General features: G+C 36.7%; 1 protein-coding gene across 1 annotated transcript; it reads left to right on the top strand.

Annotated features, from left to right (window-relative positions):
* Positions 1–2,890: 2,890 nt before the first annotated feature.
* Positions 2,891–6,725, top strand: LOC145047934 (putative auxin efflux carrier component 1b). Its single transcript, XM_078996309.1, has 6 exons — positions 2,891–4,275; positions 5,355–5,631; positions 5,705–5,790; positions 5,990–6,147; positions 6,236–6,312; positions 6,397–6,725. The coding sequence occupies exons 1-6, from the start codon at positions 3,153–3,155 to the stop codon at positions 6,461–6,463; spliced, it is 1,788 nt and encodes a 595-aa protein (XP_078852435.1). The 5' UTR covers positions 2,891–3,152; the 3' UTR covers positions 6,464–6,725.
* Positions 6,726–9,098: the final 2,373 nt, after the last annotated feature.

Below are 9,098 nucleotides of genomic sequence, written 5' to 3'. Positions count from 1 at the left end.
GATTCATATCTGAAGGTTGGAAACTTGGACTTAATGGATTAAGTTGAGAAAGATGCACTTTTGGTCCTTTTAAGACTTAAAGACTAGATCTTGGTTGTTTGAACCATCATAATGGATAAAGTTGCAATCTTTATCCATTATGTAACTATTAGGAACCAAATCTAAGCTTTAAGTGAAAGGTCTCGATGAAATAAGTGCTTAATGTAAGTATGGGAACCTGAGGCAATACGTCATGCATAATTCAGGCTACGCCCCACGTAGCCTAATTGAGGTTTGTTTTTCTGGATTGATGCTCTATGCCCAATATAAAGCTAGAGTACATAGCGAGTAGGTCAACAAAGGGTTGACCATTAATTTTTTGACTAGTTGATCAACTGTTAGGGGTTTAAGACTTGGAAGGGGCAAAGTGGTCTTTTGCCCAAGTAAGGGTTAACCTTGTTATTTTTAGACCTATTAAGTTGGAAAATATCCTTAACTATTAATTGGGGTGGTTTGGTTATGTCTAGAGTGAGGAGCTTTTGATAGTAGCATCGCGAGTGTGTGTTTTACCCGACTATCATTTGAGATGATTCTTCTCACTATACTTATAGGTCGAAGGCATCGATATCGGCCCACTTGATTGTGTTATGTTGAATGCTAGTTGTCTCTGTAACTCTTTCATGTATGATTGGGTTGAAATATACCCAAGGGCTAGGCCCAAGATTGTATGTTGGGTTGAAAGAAACCCTAGGATTGGGCCCATGATTATATGTTGGGTACACAATAGGGCTGAGCCCAAGATTATATGTTGGGTTGAATGAAAACCCAGGACTAGGCCTATTATTGTATGTTAGGTCGGAATATACCCCAAAGCTAGGCCTAATGATATGTATGGTATGTGGTATTTTGGGGAACTTACTTAGCTTTGTGCTTATAATTTACGTTTAAAATGTTTTCAGGTACTTCTTGTTTGACAAGGAAGGGTCTGACTTGATCATATTGCATCCCCTAAAGATTTATTCCGCACTGAATATTTACGAATTACTATGATGTTTTGAGAACACTTATTTTGATCGTCTTTGAGATAACGAATGAATGGTTTTGACTTATTTAAAAATGAAAATTTTACTTGGTATTTTTGGGATGTTATAGTGTAGCACGCCTGGGAGGTGGGCGCGACGCGCACTTCTGCTATATATATTGCTTCTCTTTCATTTGTCTTCACACTTCACTCTCACTCCTATTTCTCTAGTCCAATATTGGGGTACTTTTCAGATTTTTGAGGATTTTCACTTTACCAAAACTCTGGAGCATTGTTGGGCTCGAGAATCAGAAGCTCTCAGGTCGAAGTTCTACCTGCAAAATTCCCGGTTTTCGCTAGAAACCTCTATAAGTGCAACTATGCTTACTATGCTTTTAGGAGAGCTTATTTTCGTAATTATAATCGTTATTAGGAACCTATAAATGCTAGATTCGTCATTAATTCAAAGTAATACTAATTGATCTACTTACGAGAGATGTGTCTAGAATGGTCACTTTGGCTTGATTATCAGATTTCATAAATGTTATATGCAGAAATGGTCATACCTCCCAACTGTCATGTCTGGATGATCCATATCTGATAGAACCCTCAGTATCATTGAGATTAGTGAAATATCTAGTTTCATTACCAGATCGTCACAAAGATTAATAAATTATAGTATTATATGTTAATACTCGTTAGACGTGTTACCCGCTAGTTTGATCGCCAACTGGAACACCCATATAATTGTCAATCGTCTGAGTAATTGTCCAAGTGAGTTTTCTCACTATAATATGTGCTACATTATATATCCTATGTATATTAGGATATAGTTGCCCTATAGTTTGCAATTAGGTCACTATACTAGTTTAGTTAGTTGCCTATTATGTTGGACTGTTGGTATGCTGTATATGTGTCGATAAATTATGTGGGGAGTCGAGGGTGGACTAGCTTCATGTTGAAGGCTAATAGACTCAGGCGGACAAACCTTACGCTGAAGGCCTAGGTGTGAACTAGCTTTACGTTGTAGGCAAAAAGAGACGGACCAACTTCGTGCTGAAGGCCAATGACAGACCAACTTTATGCTGAAGACTGTTATGTGTATGCATTATATATGTATTGTGGTATGTAATATTTTGGAGAACTCAATAAACTTCGTGCTTACCCACTTGAATATAAAAAAATTTCAGGTACTTATGTGAAGGACAAAGTTAGACTGGACAAACACACATTCGCAAAATGTTTCTGCATAATTTAATTATACAATGATATATTTAATAAATAAAAATGAAAAATTTAGGTTGAAAATCAAGACATTACAAGTTTCGATCAGATCTTTCTAATTACATTGAACATGTTCATATTTCATCAATGGATAACTAGTTTATTTTAATTGTCAATTTTAAGATTTTTATTATAGTGTATTTTTTTATTATTATCAATTGTTTTATTTGTATTAGTTTTTTAATTTAATTAAAATAATAATAATAACATGCTAGAAAAGATAAGTTTTCATAAAAAAAATTAATAATTCATCCTAATACCCGAAAGATCATTGTGTTTACTGTTTCAATTTGCTCAATTTGAAACTATTCCTATCATATATATGAATAGAAATGGTAAAAAAAATAACATTTTTAATATATATATATATATATATATATATATATATTTATATTACCATTAAAATAGACAAGACAATTCTTTTATCATGCCTTAAAAATTAAAATCAAAGGAAAAACAAAAATCGAAGCTTAAAAATTTTATGCGTAATAATAGTTATTTGTCCAGTGGGTTGAGTGAGCCCGAGCCCCCTATTTTCTCTCTCATCATCAAAAGACTATAAAAAAGCTCTCAAAAACATCAGCTTTTATTTCCCTGTCTGCCATTAATTCCCATAAATATAACACATCACATCGCCTTCCTTTCTCCCTCATACCTCCTTTCTCCTTAAAATCAGACTCCCTTTTCTTCTTCCTTCATTTCCTTTCAGGTTTCATGGACCTAAAGACCCACCTCAAACCTAAACCTTTTTCTTCTTCATCTTTAACCTTTTCTTTAGCATAAACCACACTTGGGTTTTGACCCTTTTGTAGCTTACATTCTTGTTTTATCTGGTTTTTGTTTCGATTTTGAAAAACAGAAAAGAAAAATGATCACCGGTTCCGATCTTTACCATGTTCTCACCGCCGTTGTGCCGCTCTACGTAGCCATGATCTTAGCCTATGGCTCAGTAAAATGGTGGAAGATCTTCACCCCGGATCAATGTTCAGGAATCAACAGATTTGTGGCTCTTTTTGCTGTTCCTTTGCTTTCGTTTCATTTCATCTCTACCAACAATCCTTACACCATGAACACTCGGTTCATAGCCGCTGACACTCTGCAAAAACTCATAGTTCTTGTGGTTCTTGCCATCTGGTCAAGAGTTAGCGCCAGAGGCTCACTCGAATGGTCGATCACTTTATTCTCACTTTCGACCCTTCCAAACACTCTCGTCATGGGAATCCCTTTGTTGAAAGGAATGTACGGAGATTTTTCCGGGAGTTTAATGGTTCAAATCGTTGTTCTTCAGTGTATTATTTGGTACACTTTGATGCTGTTTTTGTTCGAGTATAGAGGTGCTCGTCTTTTAATCGCTGAACAGTTTCCAGACACTGCTGGTTCGATTATTTCATTCAGAGTTGATTCCGATATTCTGTCGTTAGACGGAAAAGAACCTCTGCAAACGGAGGCGGAAGTTGGAGACGACGGAAAGCTTCATGTCACTGTGAGGAAATCCACCAGTTCCCGGTCGGAGATCTTCTCACGGCGGTCGCACGGCGGAATGAATTCCGGGGTTTCTTTAACACCACGTCCTTCAAACTTAACAAATGCTGAGATTTACTCTCTTCAGTCATCAAGAAACCCAACTCCGAGGGGTTCGAGCTTCAACCACACCGATTTCTACTCCATGGTTAATGGGAAGAATGCTAGCGGTGTTAGCCCTCGAGGGTCGAATTTTGGGAACGTGGGGTATGATGAAGAGAGTGGTAATAACACTGTTAGGGTGAATGGACAGGGAAGTACAGGGTATCCTGCACCAACTAATGCCGGAATCTTTTCTCCGGTGTCGGGTCCGGCGGGGAAGAAGAAAGGCGGTGGTGGCGACGGTGGTGGAAAAGATCTTCACATGTTTGTTTGGAGTTCAAGTGCTTCACCTGTTTCAGAAGGAGGGATTCATGTGTTTAGAGGTGGAGAGTATGGTAATGATCTTGGAGGTGTACCCCACACTAAAGGTTAGATTTTTTTTACCCTTTCATGTCTCTTTAAGCCATTTTCTTTGAATTCTGGTGTTCACTTTGCTAAAAAACGACTTTTTTGTTGGGTTTTTTTCTACATATCTTGATGGGTCCTTTCATACCATGAATATTCAAGATTCTAACCTTATGGTTGGAAGGTTCTTGATTTAAGGGACTCAAGATTTGTAGGGTATCCCCAAGATTTGGTCCAAATTGATTCCATTTCTCACATGAACTCTTGATCTAGTTTTTGTGCCTTTGAATAAGACTAATGTTATCAAAACTAAATGCTTATTAGTCCTTATATTATGGGAATGTTTTGTATTATTAGTGTAATTAAGGACACCCAAAATCTTGGGTTTGATTCACTTAATTCCAAGATGTTGTGTTTGTTTGTTTTTTGTTGATTATGTCGGAGAGTCCCTTGAATCTTGGCCATGCATGTCTTCTTCTATTTTGGACACATGCTTCATTTATTTCCCTTCCTTTTGTTGCAACATGATTAAATTCGTTCCATGAAGTCAACTTCTTCGGTCAAATTAGAAATATTTCAATTTCGAATTCCACATATTATTAATTTTTTCGTGTATAAGATTATAAGATCCGGATTTGTTAGAATTTATAAAACCGCATGGCGGAAACATTTTTAATGTATAATCTGAAAGTATTCGTGTTAAATTTTGATAGTTGAAATTTGTCGCTTTCCCTTATTAATGGTCAAACATTCTCCAATTTTATTTTATACACATATCTACTGAAACATTGGTCATTTTGTTTCTTTAATCACATATGCTTCGTTATCGACGTTTCATTCTTGTTTTGTTCCTTTTTAAAATCCAAGAATCCCTTAAAACATGGGCCTCATGTTTCTACCCTTTGCACATGTGCTTCACTTATTCCCTTCCATCTTCCATAATTATCCCAAATGTTCATACAATTAAAAAATAGGACCAAAAGGCGAAAAACTAGAAAATACATTTTCTCATATTTATTTAGTCTAAACAAATAAATTAAAGTACATTGCTATTTCTTGATTAAAAACCCACTAATTCTAACCCATTTGATGTTGAAACTAGATTACGACGATTTTGGCCGGAACGAGTTCAGTTTCGGGAACCAACCGGGCCCGAACGTTGTGGACCGCGAAGCATCGGTTTTGTCTAAACTCGGGTCGAGCTCAACCGCTGAGCTCCACCCAAAGTCTAGCCCTCATGGTGAACCTAAGGCATCGGCTATGCCACCGGCTAGTGTCATGACTCGACTCATTTTGATCATGGTGTGGCGCAAACTTATCAGAAACCCCAACACTTACTCAAGTCTCATTGGGCTCACATGGTCCTTAGTGTCGTTCAAGTATGTGACAAACCAAGTTTATATTCTTTTTATCAAAATACAAATGATTTATATATCATTTTCTTTTTTGTAGATGGCATGTTCAAATGCCCGCAATAGTTGCGAAATCCATTGCGATTCTCTCAGATGCCGGTCTTGGCATGGCCATGTTTAGTCTCGGTATGTTTACACATTTTTTTTCTAGACAGTATAAATACTAGGTTACCAGACCTAGTACTTACACCTATAGGCCTGATACTATATTATAGTATCAGACATTTGTGTCTGATACTTCGAAACTTGTGAGTATTAGACACAATGTATTTTAGAGGGAGTGAGTGTTTTCATGTGTGTTTTTGTTTTCTATGTTAATTTGAAGGTTTATTCATGGCATTGCAACCGAAGATTATAGCGTGTGGGAACTCGGTTGCGACTTTTGCAATGGCGGTTAGGTTTTTGACTGGACCTGCGGTCATGGCGGCTGCATCGATTGCGGTTGGACTACAAGGAACTTTGTTACATGTTGCCATTGTCCAGGTGTAGAAACTCGTTTGACTTTTGGAAGTCAAAATCTTGACCTTTATTTTGACTAATGAATTTGTTGTTGCTATTTAAATATTTACAGGCAGCTCTCCCACAAGGAATTGTCCCTTTTGTGTTTGCCAAAGAATACAATGTACATCCGGATATACTTAGCACAGGGTGAGTCTTGTACGTCATGCATTGAAAGTTGTATTATGGAAATGTACAAGCGTTAATGCATTGTTTACATGTTTTGTGTTGCAGGGTTATATTTGGAATGTTGATAGCGCTACCAATTACTCTGGTGTACTACATCGTGTTGGGGCTTTGAATGGATGCTGACTTTTGTCCTGTTTGAAGGAGGTGGTTTTTTTGGGGGTTCTCTAACATGTGAAATTACCATTTTGTTAACGTAGTAAAAGAGAAAAAGGGAGAAATTAGGGTGAGGGTGGGGTGGGGTGGAGAGGGAGAGAAATGTAATTTGATAAGAAGAAGACATTGTCTGGTAGTAGAATCAATGTTTGTCTCTCCAAGTTCTTTTGTGTATTCCAACAAGAAAAGCAGTGAAGGCTGAGATGCTTCTTCTTCTTCTACAGTTTTACTTTACTTCCTTTGCACTTTTGGCAGATATTTAGTACATTGGAATCCCAATGCGGCAATGCTGCAACACTTTGTCTTGTCACGTAAAAGTTGTTCCCTTTTCCTTTTAAAAAGGGTAAAACATTTTATCAAATTTGATTTTAAATAAACAAGATACAAATCCAAAACATTTTGTAGAAATGTCGAATATTAAGTAACAAACAATGATTATTTTCACATGATTTATATTTACCATAATAACAGTAGTGATTTATACAACAAAAGCTCATTTGTTACCAACTAGAAATATGTAGAGTTAATTGACATGATTTATTACCATAATAACACTAGTTATCATACAATAATTTTCAAACTAAACCATTTTATAAGAATCAAATGTAACCTAACCACAAAATAAATAACCAAAGAAATCTATTTGGGGTCTCGGTGGATTTTTAGTACACAAGATAGAGAAAGACAAACATGATGAGCACAATCTCTCTCTCTCTCTCTCATTTATATATTTTATTATTATTATTATTTTTAAAATTATTATTAATTTTTAAAATTTCATCGTGATTTAGTGAATGATTTTTACTAATTATGATCTGACGAAATATTCATCTTTATTTGATCGAAATCTTCATCTTTAGCATTCGATTTATTCACTATTCTCTCAGGCTCTTAGCTCCCGATCCAGATGATTTTTGACTCCAATCATTGTTCCAATAGCCTAATTGCAATCACTCTCTCGTCTCATCTCTTCTTGTAGCGACATCACGATCCAAGCATCCGACGCTGTTGTAGTGCGGTACCTTTAAGTTTCGTTCATTGCTCTTTAAGTTTTTTGATTTGCCTTGCTGAAAGGATTATGAGATGGTGCATCAACAATATTGTTTCTGATTATTGATTAGGTGTTCGATAAAATATCTAAATGAGTTTTTCAAGTGTTGCAGCCATTTTAGGACTCAAGAAGATGGAGACTCTCCTCCCGGTGTGGTTTTTCATTGTGCACTCCAACCTTTTGTTGGAGTGTCACACTGAGTGTCACACTTTACTTTGGATTTCTGCTTCTCATTCCGAGCCTCCACTTAAGGTTTTAATAAGATTTGTTTGTGTGTTTATGGCGTCTTCTCATATATATGCGAGCGAAACTAGGTCATGTCCTCTTCGGGGGTTTCCTTGCTGCCCGAACGGTGAATTAGGCAGTAAGGGGATTTCTTGTATGATTTCTCATATCAAGAGCTTGCACCTCCCTACTAATGAGTGTAGAAGCTGTGTTGCAAGAGGCTATTCTTTAGACCTTTGACTATTTATGTTAATGGTGAGTTTGGTTAAGCAATATATAGGGATTGTATGAGTCTACATGCCCTAAGCTACTCGTGTCGTCACTTAGATGGTCTTGTTAAATTCAATGGCGATGTTGATCAAATGAGAGAACATATTGTTGGTATTCAAAAGCCGCCACGTAATGAACTGGAGGTCGACCTCAATGAGGGATTGGTGTTGGATGCTCAACTCCTCGATCTTGTATTTAAGCTACCTATCGCCACAGTTGTGACAACCCCAAAATAATTGCCGTTACAAACCCCATTTTCACTAACGGAATGCGTCACTATATGTTATTTTCTGTAATGTTCGAAGTCGTCAATAAACAAATATCAAGTTATTTATATGTCCCGATATTATCATAAGTAATTATAACTTGTAAATGTTAACCCTGTTTAACTAAATAGAATTATATTACTTTTTGACCACTTCACCCGGGTAAAAAGTTTTAACCCCGTTAAACTTTAGCATCGGATAGCCGTGTATCGGGTGCAATACCCGAGACATATATAAACAAATGGACACTACATTTGAACTCTTTTACCACACCTTCACTTTCTCTCACTACTTTCTCTTTCTAGACCCGAAACCGACCCCAAATCCGCAAATTCCGGCCTCCAAACGTAAGGACTCATTCCCTATCTTATTCTAAACATACTTTACTGTATTTAGAGGCTAAAAATTATAGAAATCAAGGACCAAAAAGGAGTTTACGGCCTAAGAAGCCCCTTAGGCCGTAAACACCTAAAAACTTGCCAAAAGCCTCATTTTTCCTTCGTTTAAGTTTATGGACTAATTAAGAGATATACCTAGGAGAGTTTGGACATTAAAACACAAGAGTTTGAAGCTTAAAAAGGAGTTTACGGCCCAAGCTTATGCTTAGGCCGTAAACACCCCAAAAACCCTTGTTAAAAGCCCCAAAAACTCATCTAGGGTGTTTAGTAATTTAGTCTTGACACTAGGAAATGTTTAAGTGCATTAAACAACACCATTTGAGGACAAAAAGAGGAGTTTACGACCAAGTCTAAGCTTGGGCCGTAAACACCCAAATTTTATGT

Source organism: Lactuca saligna, chromosome 5 (assembly GCF_052625555.1).
Source record: "Lactuca saligna cultivar CGN05327 chromosome 5, ASM5262555v1, whole genome shotgun sequence".
In the NCBI taxonomy this organism is placed as follows: Eukaryota; Viridiplantae; Streptophyta; class Magnoliopsida; order Asterales; family Asteraceae; genus Lactuca; species Lactuca saligna.
The sequence above is the reverse complement of the archived record's forward strand: the minus strand, read 5'-3'. Positions and strand labels throughout refer to the sequence as shown.

Coding starts and splice junctions, on each gene's coding strand:
- LOC145047934 (XM_078996309.1), top strand. CDS start 3,153: ATGATCACCGGTTCCGATCTTTACCATGTTCTCACCGCCGTTGTGCCG. Junction 4,276..5,354: donor AGGTGTACCCCACACTAAAG/GTTAGATTTTTT, acceptor TGTTGAAACTAG/ATTACGACGATTTTGGCCGG. Junction 6,148..6,235: donor TACATGTTGCCATTGTCCAG/GTGTAGAAACTC, acceptor AAATATTTACAG/GCAGCTCTCCCACAAGGAAT.